Here is a 24,412-nt window from a genome sequence, read left to right as displayed (position 1 = left end):
AGAAAACTCAATTCACCAAGAAGAAGGTAGCAAGCATAACGATCAGACATGCCGAGGATCTTAAGGACACAACTCAAGAACGGGGAGTGGGCTCAAACAATGCTAGACAGCGCATCAGAAGTGACCATAGCTCGCAAGATCTTGATGGATCACCTGGAGACAGTGGACATGAATGAATCCATTCAAGTTGAAACTGCAGACACCAGGGTTAGTGTACCCCAAAAGTTATTTGAAATAACACTCCGGATGGAGGGGGACATACCTAGAAAAATGAAAGCTCTCTTTTGGGATAAGCTTTCCAAGGGTTATGACATTCTTCTAGCTGAACGGGACTGGCCACCTGAATTTGTCAGGGAGTGCCCACATGGCGAAGAGATAATTATGCCACCCTTCTCAAATCATATTCCTATTCAGAAAAAATATACATATGCCAGAAAATGGACAATAGCTCAGGCTCCAGCATTATATAAAAATCATGTGGGATGGGATGAGGATTCTCCTCACCATAAAATCTAGTTAAAAAATCAAACTACTGCACAAAGGCAGTATCCAGTTAAGCAAGAAGCTAAAAAACAGGTCAGGGAGATTTTAAATCAACTTGAATACCAAGGGGTGATTGAAACATGCACCTTGTCAATGAACAACCCTTTGTTTCCTGTCTCCAAGCCAGACAATTCATATCGTCTACTTTTGGACTACAGACACCTAAACTCATGTAGCAAAACATTTGCAGTACAAAATGCTCACAGTGCAGCACTAATGAATAACATTGTGCGCAAAAAAATATAAAACCACAGATATTTCAAATGGGTTTTTCTGTCAAAATATTGCACCTGAAAGCAGGCATTTGACCGCTTTCTCAATAATGGGGACACAGCGACAATTTTGCCGTCTCCCCCAATGATTCAAGAATAGTCCAGGGTTATTTTCAGCCAGAGTAACAGAGTTACTACAAATGTACGATGATGAGGCATTATCTTATGTCAATGACATCTATCTTACCGACGATGATTTCGACATGCACTTGAAAAGAGTGAACACCATAATACTCGGGTTCGCATCTGAAGGGTACAAATTCAATTTTTGGAAATCACGAATTGCCCACCGCGACGTCCTATTCTTAGGATACGAGTTATCAAGTGAAGGAAAAAGCCTGGCAGCCAACTTCCTAGAGAAATGTGCGCTGCTCCAACCTCCAAAGACGCTGAAGAACTTACAGTCAATTCTAGCTTTCCTGAATTTTGGAAGAACTTATGTTCTAAATTACGCAGAAAGGGTTAAACTTCTCTACAAACTAATCAAACCTGATTTCAAACCAACAAATTGGACTCAAACACACACACAAATTTTGTGTTCAGTGCAAACAGACATGTTAGCAAAAACACAATTAGAAACACGCGATAATACGCGCAATCTTGTGATCCGAATCATCCTAGGGAGATGCGGATTCACATACCTGACCTTTAATGAAGGTAAAAAGGAACCAATAGCATACAAATCACACTTGTACACACAAGTAGAAATAAAATTAACTTCTACAGAAAAAATTCTGACAGCTGCTCAAACTGCAGTAGCAAAAGAGAGAGCCCTCGCACAGGGTAAACGCATAATGATTGTTACACCTGTGCCTGCCTTAGAGGCAGTGACAAAAGCAAGCATTCCCAATGCTAAGGCTTTACATCGGAGATGGATACAATGGGTTAATTCTCTTGCTGCAGCAGACATTGAATACGTTTTTGACCCCTGCTTAAAGACACAAGAATTCCTACAATACAAATACGAATGTCCTCTGCCGACCGAGATTCTGCCTCTAGAGCATTACGGATGTATAATCTATACAGACGGATAAGCGCAGCCGCAGTTGGGGGTAAACAAGCCTATAGTGCTGCGTGCGCAATTGTTAAAGGTCACTGGCGCGAAGGTAAATTTAGTCCTATGGTCACTAAAACTCAATCACTCGGAGACTGTACAGCTCAGCGAGCTGAATTACAGGCTTTAAAGATGGCGCTTGAAAATACCGATTGCGAATTCCCCACACTAATAGTGAGCCATTTGTATTTCTGCGTCGAATCTTACAACAAGAATTTGCAGAACTGGGTTCGAATCGGTTTCAAAAATGCAAAAGGTGGCACAATCAAGCATAAAACGCTTTGGGAACAAGTAGTTCTTTTGCAGAAAGAATTACAAAAGACTAACCTAATTCATATACTGAGTCATCAGCGTGATGGCGTTCATGTTGCAGGGAATTCATTGGCTGATGAAGCCGCGAAGGCAGCTGTGCAAATGGCTTCCGTAGCTACAATCACTCGCTCAAAAAGAGTAATAGACGATGAAACATTACTAGCAGTAAAAACCTCAATGGAAGGCAGCTATGCAGCGTTACCTCTAACCCCTTCCATGCTTATGACGGAACGGTTAGGTCATCAGTGTCGGTTGGGCTGTGCTGATGACGGAACCGTTCCATCATGACCACACCCGTTTTTCGAATCTTCAGCACAGTGCGAAAATTCGCGCTGTGCTGAAGAGGCTAAACTATCCACTCGGAAATACATACATAACTGATGCAAACTCGGTTCCTTTTGCTCAAATCCCTGGAGTGTGGAACAGAGTAATTCCAAACAGGAACGAGCGAGGTACTTTGGTTCACAAAGCACATATGGGAGAGGGTCTGAGACATCAAGGGATCTTAAAATCTCTAATAGAATTAGAAAAGATGTACTGGAGGCCAGGAATGAGCGTTGATGTGTATAATTTCGTAATTTATTGCCCTAACTGCAACAGAGATCGCAGCAGCGAAAGCCACCAGATACCGGACTACAGTGTAGCCAGCCCAGTTCAGATACCATTGCTAGACAGCATTAGATTATCTACACGCAAACGTCATAATGAACAGATGCAGTCCCACAACTACTAGGAGAAGATTTATTTGGATGTGGCCTCAGCGCTCGGCTGACGCCAGAACTGTTATAAAGGATTTGCGAGTCTTTATCAGCACATACGCAATCGGCACGCTACATTCTGACCAGGGTCCTGCGTTTAGCTCTCGAGCTTACAAGGAGGCCATGGCTAGCTTGGGAGTTGCATTACGGTATTCTAGTCCCTTCCATCCTGAGGGTAATGCGGTAGTGGAAAGAAAAAACTGTGACCTAAAGCAATTGATAACAGCTAAGGTATTAGGTTCGGGTGATGGGTGGGTCAAACATCTAATAAGTGTCCAACGTAGTCTTAACAATCTGCCAAGAAATTCTCTGGGTGGAAACACTCCGTATGAATTACTGTTTAGTACTAGAATGTTAATCGAAGACTTCGATTGTCAAACTTCAGTGGTGGAACAAAAAGCCTTTGATGTCAAAGATCGTTTGGCTGTCTTACAGGACTTAAATGAAACAAGAAGAAGTCTGATTAACAAGATACAGAAGCCATCAACTACTGAAGAAAAACCCCCTGTCCGAGCAAGACCTGTCTGGATTCCAAAGATTGGGGATCTAGTCAGGGAAAAGATTGCGGTAAAGAAGGAATTTGGGCCTTCTTGCAGAAAAGCAGTACCAATCTTGGCAATCCAAGGAACAAGATCAGTAGTACTACCGCCCCTTGCTGGTAAAAGGGAGAACAGAGTTGTGTCCCTCGACCTGGTCAAACCACAATCATGTGGCTTATAATAAGTAGTAGGCCCAGTGGACTCCCAAGATGTAGCAGACGACCAAATCTAGCTACAATCCAAGAGGTTCAAACTGAAAGACTTATCACCTTTGATAAACCTGCAGTAAGAAAAGAAGGACTATGCAACAAAGCAATGGAACTTATGCCCCTGGATACCCAAATAACAGTTCGTCAAGAAACACCCGTCTACAATGATGTAGCCTCTGACTATACAAGTATCACAAAGGAAGAATCAACTCCAAAGATTAATAGCAATCCTGATGCAATTACAACAATTGACAGAACTGCCTCCGGCTATTTCATCACCTTTGATACATTCTCTGAGGATCTCAGTGAACCCGAGTATAAGCCAGCAAATGAAACTTTCAAAGAAAAAATGACAGAACTCTTTCACTAACTTGGAAAAACATATCTAGTTTCACTATGGGTAGAATTTTGGATTGTGCTAGGTGTACTTTTCCTCCTGCTCTGGCTCATACTAGTGTTAAGTTTGGGGAGAATGATAGATGGAAAATACAGTGCAATGGACACAGCAAGTAAGAAAATCAACTTGGTCCTAAAACCTCACAAATCATCTCATTGTGAAAAAAGAGACCTGTCATCAGTGAACATCACAGCCGTTCCTATACCTGGTGGTATAGCATGGGACAGAACTGATTATGACATCTATGGCCCGGTGGAGCTGCTAAAGATTCCACACTAGTTCAAGGTTTCTTTAAGTGACTTTGTCTCACCCAGCACATTTTCCGATGATTGGGACTTTGAAACTGTTAATAACATGATGACAGACTTAAAAATGTCAGCTAAATTTACAGAACAGGAATACTTAGATGGTTCATCAAATTACGGACACATGTATTGTTTTAATCATTATGGTCACCATTATTTGCATAAATCTGCAAGCCCGAGAAATGTTTTTACTTACAATCAATGGGAACATTGTCCAACGCCAAAAAAGACAGCTCAAAAACATTTTATGAAAAGTTTTCGTACTTCTCAGGGTTTAATATTACACATCCAGAAACATTTAATTTTAAAAATGAAAATAAGACAGGAATGAAAACAATGCTGACCAATACTAAACAAATGTATTCTGCAAACTTTTATGCTCAGCTGTCTACATCAGGGTTTGACTTTTGGAAAGACAACATTGAGACAAAAACTGTCTGGGGCACAAAAGATTGGCAGGTGCAAGGTTTAGAAGCCCTGTTCAGAGCCTGCATTATACCATAACAAATAATGTTTTTAAATGAGACACTGTTCAACAAACTTCTTGTCTTGGCCTGGCTAAGATAAAAGATTTCAACAAACCGTCTATACCTAAGCCCACATCTGACAGTGATGATACTACAGAAGAGGAGGTAGACGTACCCTATATTTTAAAACAAAACAGAACTAATCCTGATTGGAAAAAATTGTGAATCTGGCCCACAGACATGAATAACTGTCAAGATAGATTCCTGAACAAAACACAAGGGTTCACAGTGAATAGGCCCGATCCAAGATACTCCCAGAGACAACATCCAAGGATAGTTACTACTTATAGTGTAGGAAAGCTATGCCTTGAGTGGCTACAGAAATCTACACTTCCAGAAATCAAACAACACTTAGCTTTACTTAAAGAAGGCATTGATTGGCGAGATTTCTTAATGGGGCCTCGCAAACCACGTCAAAAACATTTCATATACGCCAGTATATACGCTGCGTACAACGAAGCTTGGAAAATAACGCAAATGGAAAGTGCAGAAAGAATATGCGAAATTGATCGTGTTCATTTGGAGAAAGCTCTCTCTGTAGTGGACAATGGGTTAACAACTCTGTCCTCCAGAATTTATTCTTTGGACAGCATCGTATCATTTGCAATTGACATAATAGTGCAGGACTTGCTAATGTTACAACATGGCCATCTCAATTACGTTCTATAATGCTGCTAGGCTGGACGTTGCAAAATCTCCGTTCAGGCTACGTGCCCTGATGTCTAATCAACACCACGTCATTGTTTTCTGTATTTAACCTTACAGATAAACAAATCTCTTTGGCACAAAAAGGAGCAGACTATACGGTGCTGAGCATTGGAAAGATTACCATTGACAGTTTCTGAGAAACCTGTCATTGAATGGATAATACATGGCACCATCACGATACCAGTGACGATTTTCTAATTTCAGTATTGTCTACAGCATATACCAGCGGGCCTGTATGAAAGGTTGCGTAAAGAATACATTAAGTCGGCCTGGACTTGACCATACACCCACAAATGTTGGAATAATGGAAAGGATGTATTCCTTAGTGGTAAAAATTGTAAGAACTCACTAAGTGGTACACTTTTGTGCAAAGGTATTAATTTACACAAAGCCTGCGAAGGTTCTGCAAATAACCTCTTGCCACCTGCACGGTACACCCTCCGAAGTGATAGAACCAATTTTCAGGCAGCTATCCAATGGCAGTTACGTGATGCTCAACGACCACAGCTGTTGTGGCATGTTGCCAGGAAAAGCGTATCTAGTCAGTGTCTCGTCCATGGTCACTTGTTGTATGCCAGTATTGTATCCAACGCACAAAACAGACAGGGAGACGGCAATATGGCCTTCACTGAATATCTCTTCTATACAAATTGATACTTTAAGCAGAATGAAAGTCATTCTTTTACAAAAAACTGTGCGACTGACCTCATCTAGAGAAACATATGATCTTGCAAGGACTTCTGCAGAGATACATGTATTATTATCAACAAACTGCCCAGTACATTTCGCAGAAATGTTAAGTCAAATCTTAAATATGTTCGATACCAGTGGCATCGCACATGTATTTAAGATGATTTTTTCGGACTGTTAACACCATTTGAAGCAGTCCTCTGCATTTTTCCAAATTTCGTACACTCTGTGTTCGGCGGCCTGGCTCTCATTTTGGGACTCGTAGCAGGAATTCTATTTTTATTCCTTCTGCTCCGATATGGCAAGTCCTGTCAACAGCAACACCCAGACTACAATGGAACAATGCCTCCTTGCCATGAGGTATCGTGAGAGGAGTTCACAGTTTATTGGCTTGGCTCGTTTAAGAGATCTGAACACAACCTGGTTTCTATCGTTCAGATCAATCTGGCAAGAATGCATTTTACCTGTTCTACGATGCCAGCTTTGCGGATAGGAATGCGTGTTGGACATTTGTCTTACACTTCTATCAGTACTGCCATCGGAAGCTGATGCTTTGCTCAGTCCAGTAACTACTCATGCATCGTGTTGCCCCCAACGGCTGCCCATTCTGATGACGGCATTCATTGAGGTTTCACGGTCAAGTCTAACTGAGGGTGAGGCACGGGACACTACAGGCACCATCTACTGCGGATATTGCTAATGCATCAAACGCTGACTGCGATGATCCACACTTCTGCACTTTTGATCTGCTAACTGAAGTGATTCCACTTTCACCTACTATGGTAGAGGGTTTATTTTCCAGCCTAGACAATCTGATGTTTTCTCCTGACACCGATAATAACTTTTGACTATTTCACACAGCGATCCCTGAACTCTGAAATTCGGCCCTCATTTTTCAAAACAAACCATCTACCAATTTTAACTTTTTCCAAAATAGAACTTTTTGGAGTAATCTGCTTAAAGTAGAACTATTCTTAGAGAACAAGATTTCTTTTGAAAAAACTTCCCAATGACAATATTTGGCCTAAATCATCATAACAAAACGGTTTAAAAATAACACTAAGGGTTAGCCTCGATTTCTTTTCTGTAAAACCCAAGAGACATTTCATAAATGTAAATTTATGTTTCATGCTAGAATGTATGCTCTCATACCATGCTTCATATCTGTTGAGAACAGTTTTTTTTCACCAGACAAATTATACTGGTTTTATGTAAACAAGCCTTCTCAAATGCAAATTGTATTTCGTATTTTGGGTGGGATTGTAAACACTAGCTTTAGATAGGTCAGTGCTTCTACGCTTAGTTGTATTGAACTTAAAATCATGGAGTGGGTGTTGTAAATGAATCTAGGACTCTAGTGTAATTTTTCCCGATTCATGCCCTTATATAGGTATAGATTATCCTATCCTTATATAGGCATAGAAATCATTACCATATTTAGACTAAGCCTATGCAGCCCAAATACGGTATGGCTACTTCCACTAAATTAAAGAATCAACAATGATTTCTTAGAGAAACCCGCCTTCAGCAGCTAGGGACTTCCCCCTTGCCTGAATTCTAATTTATCTAGGAAATCATGGACTTTTCGAAGAACTGAGTCTCTTATGACGTTATTAAGTCCAATCACATGTCAAACTCAGCAACTTCAGTATAAATATGCCTAGATTTGCCCAGACAAACACACAGTGGTTTGGAGCAGATCGACTTACGACTTGCCCGACGCCCTGCAGCAGCAAGTGTCGAAGGAAGCCGACCCTCCAGCTGAGGCACTGAGAGACGCTGTCTTTTCTCCTGCTGAGAAATCCAGCTCCAGTGTTTCCAGGCTACCACTGCGGGTTGCTGGGAAATCGAGTCCTGCGATAGAGATACAAGACCTCCTTCATTCTAAAACCAAGGTGCGGAGCTGATTAGACCCTTAGAGAATTCTTGGATAGATTCTTGGCACGAGGTCCGGCAGCAGGAGACGCTAGGTGCGGATCGGGTGCAGGGCGTTGCGGGCGGTGTGCCATTGTCGCCCCACCCACCTCCCGAGACCTATGGGGCGTGGATCGTTTTTTGTACAAACTATACAGGTTCCTCTAAAGTAGAGGTAATTCCCACAACTTGATGGTTTGTTTTTCTGCACAATTTTTACACAGTCATTTTTAACTTTCACGTCCTCTGGTAGGGTGGACCTTAGCGCGCCCACACCGCCAAGGTACACAAAACATGGTCCTGAAGAAAGCCCAGTAACTTTACACATAAGGGCTGAAACATGTCGACCCCACTTTAAGTGGAAATAACCAATACATTAATTGGCACATTTCCCTACACATATTTTAACCTTGTCAGGCTGACCATTGAATACATTTTTCTTTCTGGTACAGCCCTTTGACAATTTTAATATCACATATTTTTTCACATCACTGTCACAAAAAATCCAGCTCCGCAGTAATCTGGCGTTGTAGCACACCAGGGAGGCACTCGGCTTCTCCTGGTGGGCCCGATGATGAAGCATGTCACCACCCAGGGTGGTGAGTGAGGGCTTCTAATAAATCCCTAACGATTTCCAATGTGAATCCTACAGGAAGATCTTCATCTCCTATTTTGTGCTAATTTCCTTTGTTTTTTGACACTCTCTTGTTGTTTTACTAAGACTAATATAAAGTCATGGGTTTGCCCTGGTATCATATGCTGACCATACCCAAATGATTGTCTCTGTAAGTGGATCTTCTAACTCCATGGCTAGCAGCTTTCAAGACTGCATGAGCCACATCAGGAACTGGATGTCAGAGAACTGTCTGAAACTTAACTCGTCCAAAACATAGCTCCTACTGTTTGGCAACAATGCTCAGTTCTGGACCACCCATTGGTGGTCGGCCCAGCTCAGACCACTACCAACGGCAGTCTTAAAAGCAAAAAACCTGGGAGTAATAATGGATAATAAACTATCCTTTGAGGCGCAGATCAACTCCACTACCTCCAGCTGCTATTTTGTACTAAAGATTTTGAGCAAGGTCCTAGCCTCACTCCCATTAGAACTTAGGAAAACAGTTATATCAGTCTTAATGTTATCAAGACTGTATTACGGCAATGCCCTTCTCACAAGCGCAACAAAAGAAAGCATTCAAAAACTGCAGAACGTACAAAAACCACAGCCAGGGTTCTCCTAGGAATCCCTAAATCCGAGTTTGTAACTTATGCTCTCCCTCCGCTGCATTGGCTGACAGTAGCAAAATGGATTCAATTTAAATCCCTTTGCATTGTTTTCAAAGCACTTAAACAAAATGCCCAACTCAATTAGCAAGTTTTCTAAAATCATATGTTTCGGCAAAGACATTAAGATCAGCAGAACTCAGAAAATTGAGTGTCACCAGGATAATAAAGACTAAGTGGGGTGGAAAGAGTTTTGCCTGCACAACATCAAAACTCTGGAACACCCTTCCAACCTCTCTAAAGAGAGAGACAAACATTAAAATTTAGGAAGAATATAAAAACATGGCTTTTCAGAACATAGCAGTACTCCTTTTTTCTTCGTTCCAACTGTACGTGTTCTCAGGTAGTGCCTAGACACCTAAGGGTATTGCTGCGCTTTATAAATTACTCATTCATTCATTAATACTTAGTTTCTCTAGATCTGAGATCACTAAGGAATACCACACAGAAGAGCAAAAACGAGAATTTGAGCATAGAAGAACGAAAGCATTACATGATTTAATGGAAAATAATGAGATCGGAATAAAACTCGCAGACAAAGGGGGGGATAAAGTAATTATGGAGAAAATACATGAAGGAGGCTATGATACAACTGAATGTGGCCACCCACTATACGAGGCTTAAAAATAATCCTATTAATGATATAACTTTAACTTTGAAAGAGAAAAAATCAAAAAATGGCAAGCAGAGGGCCTATTGAGTGAAGATAAACGATGATGTTTCTACAATGGCAATCCAATAATTCCAGCAATATATTTCCTCCCAAAAATACACAAGACACTGGAATAAACTCCGGAAAGAGCCATCATATCAAGTTGTGGGTCCTTGTATAAGAATCTGTCTCTGTATGTGGACCATTTTCTAGCCCAATCGTAGCATTGTTAAGCTCTTAGATTAAAGACACCAGTGATTTATTTAGAATTCTGGCACACACAGGATGGCAGGAAGGATATCTATTAGTGACCATAAATTTCACTTCATTATACACATCCATCAATCATTTAGTGGGACTCAAATCAGTGAATTACTTTCTCCAACAGATAAATTGCAAACTTTGAAACACTCAGAAATGCTTATGGGAATGATGGAACTGTGCCTGGATAATAATATCTTGCTATTTAACCATCAGATTTTATCACATATCTGTGGTACAGGCATGGGAGTAACCTTCTCTCCGAGCATGCAAATCTTACCATGGGCTAGTGGGGAAAAAAATAGCATGGGGAGAGGAACATGAGGAGCACACTGACAAAATAGCTGTATAGCTGAGATTTATAGATGCACTGTTCCTGATTTGGAATGGAACAAGTGACGAGTTCATGGAATATTTTGAAAAATTAAATTCCAATGATGTTGGTCTCAAATTTACATGCAATACCAGTAAAATATCAATAAAATACTGGATGTAACGGTCTACATTAAAAACAACCATATACAAACCACAAAACGACATCCACAAACCGCATACTACATAGATCCAGCTTTCACCCAAACTCTTTAAAGAAAAGCATCCCTTATGGAGAGTTTGTTAGGATGAAATGAAACTGTTTGGAGTAAAATAATTGGAAAACAGAATGAAAGAAACAAAAAATAAATACTGAGATAGAGGTATACACCAATGGATATCAAAGAAGGAAAAAAAAAAACATGGACGGAATCCATAACTCGTGCTCAAACATCAGGCCAAATCTCAGGCAAAGAATATCCCGCAATTAGAATGATACTGAATTTCAGTGAGAAAAATCAACAAACTGTCAGCATACTAAATAATTATTGGAACACACTAAAGAAGGTTCCTGGCACTGGGAACCTGCTGGGAGACAGACCTAACATAAGTTATCGAAAGCTCCCATCCTCAAAGATCAACTGGAGAAGTCACTTTGAGAACCCCAAATCGAAATCATGGCTGACTAAACAACAAACAGGATTCATGCAATGTGACAAATGCAAAGCATGCCGGATAGGAAAAAACATCCAGGAAAACGCTGATTTCAAAGGGAAATTATTTACCATCCATAAAACCACCTATGAAATATACATGATTGAAAAAAGGATCCTTGAACTCATTCGAGCAGTACAAAATAAGGACATGAATTGTGCCATGACCAAACATTTGGAAACACACTCTGGATACGACTGGAAACAGATGAGATTCTATGGAATAGCAAGTGTACCCAGGAGTGTAAGATTAGGGGACAGAAAGCTGAAACTAGGACAACTAGAATCCTGTCTCATCATCAGATTCATGACCAAGCATCCACATGGTTTGAGCGGGGACAAAGAACTGAGAGGACCTGGTTTGGCAGTTCAGGCTAGACTGTTCCCATGCAACACAGGGTCAAGACTGATTTCCATATGGCTGGTTCTAAACTGGGATGGCATGGTGAGCAAAAGAAGGATGGATATAACCCAGATCTATTGACTAGGGTTGAATGTTTGATTTGATTTGCTCTGCATTCTGTCCATCATCTATGTGTCTTTTGCTGTTATAGTTAGCTAGTTACAAGAAAAGGGTAAAGCCCGGAATCACTGGGATCTGGGTACTAATTGATATGCAAAGGAAAGGATCCCAGTGTGGCAAATTCACAAAGGGGTGAAAGCATATAACAATTTATATTGAAACTTCAAAGAGACACAGAAGAAAACCATTTCAACTAATGTTGTTTAATCACATTGGAGGGCTGGGTATTCACATGGATGACATTAGAAAAAATTATCTTATAAATAATTGCAAAAACGCTGCCCCAGGGGAAAGGGAAAGTGCAAGTAAATTGGTGGTGGGTAGGGTTTTTTTGAGGGTAGTGACAGTAAATCACACACAATACTGGTATATGAAATGCGTATATACCACATATGTATACTCTAAATATTAAAAACAAAATGCCATTTGTCACACATGGAGTCACAGTTAATTAATCACTGTTGATCGGATGATGGCAGATTTTCTGAAGTCGACGTTTCGACCCCTTGTCTGTAGGTGGTTAAGCCCTTACTGTTGGGGTCTTCACCAGGACTAGTGTGGTGTGAAGAGGGGTGGACACCTAAAAGGGAAGGTCAGTGTTTAGATACCAAACTAGAGATAAGGAAGTTGGAAAAAAGTCCCAGGGACCTGGGCTGGATTAATAGAACATTACCATTAGTGCGACGACGGGGAAGAGGGGCCCACTCTAACAGTCCAAATGTTGGGAGTAGGGGGGGGCTTCGGAGCTATTCAGATATGGTAAGCGGTAGAAAGGAGACGTCACCTTATGAATAGAGGTGACTGAAATAAGTAAAGGCAAATTTGTAAAATTGGAGAAGCACAAAGTGCCCTGGTGCACTTACTGATCGTGCAACTGAAAAACACAACTGTGGTGGTGGTGTGTCAATCCCTCTGAATCGGGCCCTCCAAACATCAATGAATGAGGATGCCCGAATGAAACCGGGGTATGTCCAGTAATCAATCTGCAAAGGAGTAAGAAAACCAATGTGCAAATGACCCAGGAAAAGAATCTTATAAAATGAAACAACCCAACTAGGGATAGTCAGGGGAAACTCCGTTGTAGCTAGCACCAGTTGTCGGGGGTGAAATAATCACATCCATAAATTAAAAAGGTTTAAAGAATAAGGAGTGGTGGTGAGGTTATAAAGAAAATTGTGTGTCTTTTGCTTTCACGCCCTTAGTGCGCCAGATATGCCCAGACGTGAGTCCCGGGCTCACTGTGCCACTGGATTCAAGCTATCCTGGCGGATGAGGGGTGAAACCCCGAACCCGGGCCTAGGATGCTTGTTTCTTGGGGTGAATCTTTTGATTTGTTCAGCATTCCTTCCATCAATTGTGTCTCTTTTGCTCAACATTGAAGGTGAAGCAGTGTACTTACAGGTGCGCCAATGCCTAGCGGCAGTGGATCGGTACTGATTATTATTGCGGATGTGTATACATCATTGGGTCGCAACAGCTTTGGAATTCGACTGCATGCTTTGACTTGGAACACAAATGCGTGGCAGCAACAGCAGATGCCTGGTTCTCGTGCTGGTTTGCGTCCACCTGACCCTTCTGAACGTTGATATGATTTGCGTGACCGCTCTAAAATTAAAACACCCTAGAGGTTTCAGGTTCCTTATCCTCGTTCTCCTCGTTTCTTTCAGGAATTGTTATATTAACAATTTGGCAGAGGAGGGCGCCAGGAATGCAGACAAGGGGACTCTACACAGATGAGACATGACCCATAGCGCCCGTTTGACCTGAAAATCAAACAGGAGGAACCACCTCAATATCGAGCCCCATTTCATAAGAAAAAAGTTTCCGCTTTGACTGGAAAGTATGCCTTAGATGGTGGGAATCCTCCTCCCCGACAGGAGTTGGGCAGCAACCCTCCTCGACAGCGCTGTGGAGGTTACCATAGTCCACCAGCGTCTGGAGGCGAAAGCAACTGACACTTTTATTACTGTGGAAACAGCTGACACTTGTGTTGCCCCTCCTGATGGGTTTTATGAAGTAGGCCTCCATATTGAAGGTGATATTAATGCACTATTAAGGAAGTCTTTTGGGATAATCTCACATCTTCTGATGATATTTTGTTGGCGCAGGTTGATTGGCCCCCTCCTTTTCTCCTTGCTTCCTCTAAAGGGTAGATGTTAGACTCCCAGGCTTTTCGCAATATGTGCCAGAAGAGGCTAAAATTGCTTATGCGTCGGAGTAGGCAGTAGCCCCAGCTCCAGCATTATATCGCAAACAGGCATTTTACACCACATCCCCAACCTCAATATCCAATTAAACATGATGCTAAAGCATCCGTGGGTGAAATTCTGACCCAATTGGAATATCAGGGTGTGATTGAACCCTGTGCTACGTCAATGAATACTCCTCTTTTTCCGATATTGAAACTGGCGGTTCATAGCGTATAGTTTTAAATAACAGACACTTAAACAGTCATGGTTGTGCCTTTGCAGTACAGAACACACATAGCTCTACATTAGTTAACAACATAGTTATGTCACAATTAGACTCTTGAAAGCCGTGACTTGACTGCATTCAGCACCATAGGCAATCAGAACGATAGAAGAGATAGCCTATGGGATATAAGAATAGCCCAGGTGTATTTGCTGCATGCATTGTGTCAATTTCACATGAGATTGACCCTGATTGACCCTGATGCCTTCTCGTATGTCGATGACCGTTACTTGATGGTTGATGAAATAAATCTGCATCTTATGCGCGTGGACCACATTATCACCCACTTTGCTAACTTGGGTTACAAATTCAATTTTGCTAAGTCGCATATGGCTTTCTTCGCTGTCTTTTTCCTTGGTTGAACTTAATAACAAAGGTAGGGGGTTGGCGTATCAAACCGCTTTACGCATTTATTCAACCCTCTTTTTCGTCTTCCAGTTGGCTTCTCGAACATACAGCAGCACTTAGGTCTGATCTGCTTGCAGCCCAGTTCTTGTTAACAAGAGATAATACCATACATTTGGTCATACAAATTGTACCAGGAGTGTTAGGGTTTACTTACATGACTTTCAATGAAGGGGACACAGTTCCCATTGCTATAAATCGCATTTGTATACTCCAGCTGAGTTGTGTTTTTCTTCTGCTGAAAAATATTTGACAGCTGTACAGATGGCAATTCCTAAAGAACACTTTTCATGGTTTCGCCAGGGCCTGCTTTAGAAGCAGTCATGAAGGCGAGTGTTCCAAATTCTAAGGCGTTATGTCCCCGTTGCATACAATGGGTTAGTTCATTGATGTTGGCTGATGTCAATTTTATCTTTGACCCTTTCTTTGCAAACACAGGAATTTTTACAATATGAATATGTTTATCCTCCTCCATTGTCATTGCTTCCTCTTGATCAGTAAAAATGCATTATTTACACTGATGGTTCTGCAAGGCTTGCCATTGGTTCTGCGCAATTGTGGAGACACGATAGTTGATGGGGATTTCAAGTCTTCCTTGGTGCACACACAATCCCTTGGGAATTGCACAACACAATTAGAAGAGTTACTTGCTTTGGATTTGACTCTAGAATTTGCTGATCCTGAAGTCCCTATACTTGTAGTGTGCGTTTCCTTTTACTGTGTACAATCCTTCAATGACATCTTGTTCTTCTCATCACAAAATGGTTTTTGCGATTCTAAAGGTAGCTCAATCAAGTATAAAATGCTTTGGATCTGAGTGGCCGCTCTTAAGGAACGTTTCCCGCTCACATATGTTATTCATACATTAGGATATCACCATGTGGGAGCACACACCATTGGTAATTCATTGGCTGATGAGGCAGCCAAATCTGCAGTAGCCACTTGCTCTGTAGCAGCAATTACAAGGTCTAAGACTAAAATTGTTGATGACATGCTGGCGGCTATTGCCGCGACAAAGGAGGGAACGCAGTTTCCCCAAGGTTTCCCTTCTCGTTACACATATCACTTGATGTCCGATCAAATTCCATTTGCAACTATCCCGTCCGTTGGGGATCAGCTGATTCCCAATGAGGACCACTGACGTTGCTGCACATGAAGGCGTGGCTTCTGCCCATGCCGGCATTACAGCGACAAGGTCGCTTTTACAGCAACATTTCTGTTGGCGTGGCTTATACCAGCAAGTGCATTAATAACTTCTTTCTTGTGATATTTGACAACAAATTAAACCTTCACAGTTTCACAACCACCTCATACTCCGCTCTTCATTTCAAATCAGCCATTTGGTTGTATTTATATTTATCACTGTGGTCCTTTGACTTCTGAAAATGCTTTAAAATATATTTTAGTTGCAGTGGATTCTTGAACTAGGTTCCTTTGGGTTTTGCCGTGATGCAGTGCTAACACTCAAACTGTTATAAAAGATTGGCGTGTCTTTGTAGGGACATTTGCCTGGGTCACCTTCCATTCAGAACAAGGACCAGCTTTTTCCTCTAAGGCTTACCGTGGTGCAATGAAGTCTCGGGGGGTGCAGGTGCAATTCTCGTCTTCATATCAGCCTGAGGGCAATTCTGTTGTGGAGCTGATGAACCGTGACTTAAAACAATCTTTGACAGCTAGAGTATTAGGTACTGGCAGGGGCTGGCTGACGTGCCTTTATGGAGTCCAACGCGCACCTAATAATCTCCCTAGAAGATCTTTTTGTGGGTAGACCCCATACGACTTGCTCTTTGGCATTACAATGTTTGTGCCAGAACTTGATGGTCTAGACGTTGTGGTGGCTTCCGCAACGTTTGACGTAGATAACCATTGTGCTATGTTACAGGATCTACAAAAGACTTGTGACACACTTGCGAAAGATTGTTTGCCCTCATCCACGAATGCAGCAGTGCTGATTCCGGTTACTGGCTGGCTTCCTAAAGTTTGAGATCTGGTCCAAGAGAATGCGGAGAACAAAAAAGAATTTCGTCCTGCATACAGTGCACCAGTCCCATTCCTTGGATTGAAGGGTACCCGTACTGTAATTTTACATCTGCTACTTGTTCGCAAGGAGAATTGATTTAGTTCAATCAAACATGTCAAGTTACACCATATGGCAGATACTCGATAGTATGCCTACAAGCAATCCTCAATGGGATGTTTCACTACGTCCAATGACTACTGTCTCCCTGACAACTCCACAAGAAGAACTGAGGTGGCAAAGTGAGCTAAAGAATGATGATGGATTCAACCCAGATCTGTGACTGGGGATGAGTGTCTGAAATGTTTCAACGCTCTGTCCATCATCTCCTTGTGTTTGCTTTGTTCGCCCTAAGTTGGCAGGGTATGCCCAGATGTGGGTACCTTGCACACTTTGATAATTAGTGATGAGAGAGGCACTCCTAACAGTTTACATAGTAGACATTTCTTTGTACAAATAATAAACATCAATTAATCACGCGTGCTGAGAAGGGAGACACACTGTCCAATGTGTGCCGGTATATAAACATAAAAAATAATCAAGCGGAAACCGCTTGCCCTCTACGCACTGTTGCGTAGAGGGCAAGCGGTTTCCGCTTGATTATTTTTTACCTTGCACACTTTGCCACTAGATTCAAGCTGGCCTGGCTGATGAAGAGAGTTACCCAGACCCCGGTCCAAGGATGCTTGTTTACGGTTCAGGGAAGACCTGGCTTTGCAGTTCAGGCTGGACTGTTTCCATGAAGCACAGGGTCATGACTGATTTGCATATAGCTGGGTCTGAACTGAGGTGGCAAATTGAGCTAAAGAATGATGATGGATTTAACACAGATCTGTGACTGGGATGAGTGTTTGAAACATTTCAGCACTCCGTCCATCATCTCCTTGTGTTTCAAACTTTTTAAATACACTTTCTGCATAGCCCTATGGGCTAAATAAAGCCTAGCCAAGGGGTTACTTAGATGTTTTAAAAAGGAAGTTTTAGGACTGCCAAAAGAGGGTCATATTGCCAGGTCAAAATGGCAACTTAAAACTGCACACAGACTGTAATGGCAGACCGGAGACATATTTAAAAGGCTACTTAAGTGGGTGGTATAATAAGTGTTGCAGGCCCACCAGTTGCATTTAATTCAAATTCCCTGAGAATATGTTGTGCCACTTTAGTAGGGACTTGAAAGGAAATAAAAGTAGGGCAGAAGGCAAAAGGTTTGGCGGATGACCAATTCTTCAGAGTGTTCGTCTAAATAGTTCTTGTGACACACGCTGCACTTGGGAGACATATTGTTTTTTCACAACCTTGCTAGATAATTTTGAAAACCATCATTGCCAAAAAAATCAAAGAATTACTTTTACCTTTCAACCCTATTGTAAGAATCGTTCTATCTGGTAGAAGTGACTGATTACAACATTTCCCTAAGACATTGAAAACACCAGTCCAGTAATATACCTTTGGACCACAGTATTCTTTCAACTTCTTAATGGATGCATCGTGAACAGACAGGCTGCTCCTTATTTGTTATTCTTAATCAACTTCAAGTTTTTAATAAAATGATATACAAGTCATATATGTGGTAGGGCTGAAACCAATACACAGATTACTGTAGAAAACATTAAACGTATAGTTGCCATATTGATATGAATTCTCAGTTCTTATAGTGATTTAGATCACTTTATTGTCACTCTTTTGACTTTTATGTGTCATGGACTGAATTAAACATCTGAACACTGTAGTAATAAGAAATTAATGGCAGAATTGGATAATTTCACTCTGTCATTTTCTGTGAAAAAGTGATTCTGAGGAAATCTTCAGCTATTTGAAGATTACATGCTTTCAAATCTCAAATTGATGGTTGCCCCTTCTCCAAAACGCTCTGCTCCACTACTTAAACAACATAACGTGTATTTGTATAGCGCATGTTCACCAGTAGGTATCTTGGCACAGAATATCAGATAAATATAGGACAAACAACAAGATAACTCCAAATCACCATGTGGTTGCAAGCCACTCATACATCCCATTTGGACTCCCATTTGCAATTGGCTGCAAACCTCCTTTTACAAGTCAATAAGACTCTTCTAGCTTATCTACGGGGATTTGTACCTTACAAAATATTTTGTGTTGCTCCATGTTTTTTGTGATTGCCGCAGTTTGAAATCACATATATTTTTACATTTTTTACATGAAGCCCTTATTGAAGAATGGGAGACCTAAGATTGGCATACAGCTATTTAACATTTCAGGGTCAGTATACTTGAAGACACATCTAAATGTATGCAGGGAACCATACTGGAGTGATAACTGTAGCAATAGAAGCAAAGGCCTCTGGCATGGTCTTCGGCAAAGCTGGGGGAAGCAATTATTTGATAAAGTGGGTGGGTTAGCATTAGGAGTTATTTTTTCTGTTGCATCATTAGTGATTGGGATTAAAGCATTCTTTTTTGGAGGAGGATTGCTTTGCATATAAAAGAAATAATGATGCCAGGCTAGATGACCTCTGATTTAAGTGATCTTATTGTAGAAGTGAACTTCTATCTCATTGAATTTTAATTCTAAAAGGGGTGGTTGACTGGACTCAGTTAATGGGCTCTGGAGCTTCTGGAACAATTTCTTACACCATCAAAACAATGTTTTCATGATGGAAGATTTTGCATGGCAGAGCGTTGTATGCATGGCTTTTTATTTCTTTTTTGCAGAAGGATGTAGCAAATTAAGATATTTTCTCCATCTCTTCCCTGATGCCCATATGGTCTTCAAAATATTTTTTATGTCATTATTCAACCAGCTAGCAAATCCTCAGATCTTTTAAATTTACTAGTGATGGAAGTATGTTGCTAGCTATCTTGCTATATTACTGTAGTACAGTGTATGTGTCATCATTAAGTGCATGCACAAGCTTCAAAGAGTGGACCATGAAACTTAAAACCAGGTTGTCCATGCATGCGCGTTCACTGGAGATTCCAAATACAACTTCTGGTTTAGCATGGCGAAATCATGTTGTGTCAAGACTGTAAATGGCATATGGATGTGGTGTGACAAACGAGTGTTATAGATTTGTAGATTAGTACGTGATCTTGGATATAATCAGGTCAAGTGTGGTCCCTTTATCTCTTGTGGGCGAGGAGCATGGTTGTAATAAATTATAGTTCTGTACAAAGGATGTGAGAAGGCCTGTGAAGATGCCTTTCTCCTTTTCCCAGTGGAGCTTGAAAACTCACTTGAAAATCTGTTTGCAAAATGAGAAGTGTTGGTTAGTAATTTTTCGATGAGATCCTTTATGAAGATATATCTATTTACAGGTGGTTGGTAGAGGATGCTAAACTCTCAGGATTCGATTACGTTGGTAATATGCGTAAAAATGCTTGTATGTGACGGAATCTATGCAGATAAGGGCATTTTGCTTGGTACAGAATTCTGTATTAGGATTGTAGAATTAGAGCAAATAATCATTTGATAGAGGAGCTAGATCAATTTTAGTGAATATGAGAGACTCAAGATCGTAGTCTTGGATGGGAGAAAATGATGAACCAAGTTTAGAGATTACAGGCGTGCACCTTTAATGTGTTTCACAGATTAGGAAGCATGGGGTTAGGAAGGGCAGATTGTCAGAAGATATTTTGGGCAAGCTGCTCTAAGATTGTGTTTAGGGTGTCTAGTTCTGGAAATTGTGCAAATGTGATGGGTAACAGAGTTAGAGAACCCAGAGGAGTTGGTTGTGGGTGGAGCGCATGATGGTCTATAGGGATAATGCCTTATCTCAAAGTCATGCTGCTTGGTGTGTTGGCTAAAGGGGAAGTTTCTGAATAGATTTCATAAGTAAAGTGCTTATGAGTAATTTAGCTGAAGAATGGGTTCTTCTGGATACTGTTAATCAGTTCACATAGGGGATCAAGCTTAAATGTACTGTCCTAGAGTTCACTGTGGGAAGTTGTCATGAGAGTATTAGATTGGTCAGTTGAAGGAGCCTCTACTGGTGCTGTCATGGTAAATCTCTCTAGAGGATAAGCAAAAAGATCTATGGACTCTTCATGGAATACGAACTATGGTGTTGCACTGTGGATAATGAAGTTAGGTTGCAGTGCAAGGCTGTACAGTGGAGCAGTAACTGCTGTCCAGACAGCAATGGCTAGAGTCTTTAGTAACAGTCACATTGAAATTAGTCTGAGTGCAGAGTTGTTCCATTTGCAAATGGCGAGTCTAACGTTTGTTAACACATTCTCTGCTGCAATGCTCGGGGGAAGCTGCATGAAGCATGTTGGTGATGGATGAGGGCAGAGATGGAGGCATTCAAGAAGGTAATTGTACCTGTCTGTTGAGTTATAATAGGAAGGTTGGGTTTTAACACCTCTAATGGGGGTAGAGGCTTAATGGCCTTCAAGGGGTCAATGAGGGTCTTTACAATGAGGAGATCGATAGAAATCTGACACACAACCTTTCCATTATCATATAGTTAATCCTCAACGCATCAATGTGTTTGGAATATCATGGTGATCAGTTTTCTTCCATAGGGTGTATTGTATATAAGTTTTTCAAAATGAAGAACAGGTTGCAGAGAAAAGCTTGCCCAATCTTAGGTTATGGTATTTGCGATTGCATCCTCCGAGGTGGCTGTAAGGACTATATGTTTGAGATTGTGAGGACTTTTTCAGAAAGGCCAGTGGAAATAGGATTTCTTAGCAGGAAGGAAAAAAAAAAAAAAAGAACACGAGAGGGGCTGAGCACATACACTAAAATGCATTCACTGGTCTGAAAATTAAATGTTCATGTTTTCGTCTTTCCTGCTCTCCTTGCTTAATACTGATGAAAATAATCTCTGGTACTAAAACAATACCGTTGTTTCCCTCTTTCTGACATATCTATTCTACAAACATCACATGCAATCCTGTTGAGATATACTTACACTAATTTGAATCCTTTACAGCTTGCTTTGAGTCATTCCTATTTCAATAGCCCTTAAAACAATCATATGCTTTACATAAAATACCAGCTATAAAAAAAATCATCAGTATTAACTTACCATTCCTGGCCGGGGAAAACAGATCACCTAAACTGCTTCTCCTGTATACTCCTTTGATTTGTGAATCCACATCTTTTGCGAATTTTGTTTTGTTCAATTGCTTTCCATATGGGGTGGTTCCACGAGGTGGCTCTGTAAACAGAAAAGTAAGTAGATCAGCTATTTTTGAGAGTGTTGTATGCAAACCTAATATTCGAAAGACAGCAATGAATAATGACAACTGTTTCTGAGGATTAACAATGATATTACTCTAAGCTTACCTGTATTTCTCAGTTTGACCAACTTCGCTCTTTTGGTCCACAAGAATGGCCTGCATAACATTAACTAAACTATAACCTACAAACGCTATCTTTTAAAAACTCAGCTTTCATAGTTACTTTATGGGTGTTTTAACATTTTTATTGGGCTACACTTGTAATCTTGACTTTTGTATGGTTTGTATCAAAATACAAGCATGTCATAAAACAGTAATAGTTTGAAAATAACACAGAATGTGCCATTACTATTATCTTCATAGCAAGGCAGAACATGTCACAGCATGGCCCACCCCACTGCACAGATTTCACTTCAGTTCCTTCTTTTTGGCCAACAGATAGGACAAGTTCAGAAAGTCTTTAATTCAAGCGTCCATTCCTTTGTAAGCAATGGCAGACTCCAAGCATGACAAATTATTTGACTGGAGAGGATAGAATATAATGGTTTTGGGGGAATTTGATAGTATACAGGTAGCCAAACATGAATTTTATGTCTCGAATACAGTGCATAGTGCAACAAGCTTGCCAAAGCATAAGACTTGGCCATTGTTGCAGAGCAACAGGGCATGTTGCACTTGCTTATTACACAATTCTGCATTTAGATTTCAAAATTGCCTCTTTAGTTGATGGGTTGATCTACTAGTAATAAAACATAAGTGTACTTAGTTATGTGACTGCCTTCATACTCTATAGTGCATCTATAGTGTCCTTATCCTCCTGCTTTCAAAAAGGGTATACAATGTGTGTAATGGTGAGTGATGGCTGGTGCCTTGGCACACATTTTATATTCATAGTACAAACGTACCGCACCATTAGAAGCAATCCAAAAGCATACCTGGGGTGTATTGTGATAAGGTACTAAAAACAAGGCTGATGGCGGTACCTTCATAAAAATGCACCTGATCTGAAATAACCTCAATAGTAAATTTTTTCCTTTTCTTGATACTTGAAAAGGGGGACTATGTGCACACCGAAAAGACACCCGCCCTCACAATGCCAGTTCTAAACAGAACTTTAACATGTAACGAAAAAAGCACAGGTGCACCATAAATTGAAATTGTGCAAAAATTAACAATATAATGTTAAGGCACAGGTAATAAAGTCCAGTAGTCTTGTGAGTTTGATTCTTTATTTCTCAACACAAGGAAACGAACAACCGATTCGTTTCGTCCCAAGGCGGGACTTCTTCAGGGCAAGGAGTAGAGAGACAAAATCCTCGTGGCGAAGAATGATCAGGTGATGGAGGACCGGTGGTGTGGATCAGAATGTCGTGCCAAACAAGAAGTTAAAATGTAAGGAAAATGCCTGGAGGTTGTTCCGATGGTCGGGTGCTATACGGACGGATGGTGAGCAGAGCATGGGCTCCGTATGTCAACACATCTTGTTCTCGCGAATTTCTGGCGAAGCAGTGAAAAGACATCTCCACAACCATACACGTTTTCGTTTGGAGGGGTCAGTTATATTAGCTCAGCTATATATATAGGTGCACAACCCTTGGATGGTGCACCGAGGTCACTCTGTTCTACACCGTGATTATAAATATTTTCCCTTCTGGATTGACATACCTAGCCACACTTTAGGTCTACCTGTATATTTCCCTGGAGGATATTACTATTTGAATTATCCCCAGGCATTGCTACTACAAGCCCGAGCCCGGCCGCTCAACATACCTGGAGGATAATAATATTTGAACAACCTCCAGGCGTTTTCCTTACATTTTAACTTCTTGTTTGGCACGACATTCTGATCCACACCACTGGTCCTCCATCACATGATCATTCTTCGCCACGAGGATTTTGTCTCTCTACTCCTTGCCCTGAAGAAGTCCCGCCTTGGGACGAAACGCGTCGGCTGTTCGTTTCCTTGTGTTGAAAAATAAAGAATCAAACTCACAAGACTACTGGACTTTATTACCTGTGCCTTAACATTATATTGTTAATTTTTGCACAATTTCAATTTATGGTGCACCTGTGCTTTTTTCGTTACATGTATTGTGATAAGGTGTTTAATACAATCACCATAGCATAAGTTGCAGACCTCTCTGTGACCCCCAAAGATTCATATTTCTCTCCAGGTTCCTTTCTTGATCCTCTATCAAAGCAAGTTCAGCAGTGAGCTCTGATGTTAGAATATGCTTTGTGTCCTTAACAGATCTGACCACATCATTCAAAGTCTTGTTTCACCTTTTATCTTTAGTACAGATACCAGCTATTGGTCTCATTCTCTGTATCATGGGGTATTACGTAAGGCTTACATGCCTTTTGGAACTTGAACATGACA

At 40.9% G+C, this 24,412-nt stretch overlaps 1 protein-coding gene across 1 annotated transcript in view; it reads right to left on the bottom strand.

Annotated features, from left to right (window-relative positions):
* Positions 1-24,412, bottom strand: part of LOC147750852 (protein NEDD1-like) — a 590,100-nt gene that overhangs the window by 177,971 nt on the left and 387,717 nt on the right. Inside the window, exon 13 of the mRNA XM_086937113.1 lies at positions 21,879-22,010. Within this exon, the coding sequence (XP_086793239.1) occupies positions 21,879-22,010 (132 nt within the window). The remainder of the gene's footprint in view (positions 1-21,878; positions 22,011-24,412) is intronic.

This window comes from Lissotriton vulgaris, chromosome 1_1 (genome assembly GCF_964263255.1).
Source record: "Lissotriton vulgaris chromosome 1_1, aLisVul1.2, whole genome shotgun sequence".
Taxonomy (NCBI): Eukaryota; Metazoa; Chordata; class Amphibia; order Caudata; family Salamandridae; genus Lissotriton; species Lissotriton vulgaris.
This window is presented reverse-complemented; position numbering and strand designations above follow the sequence as displayed.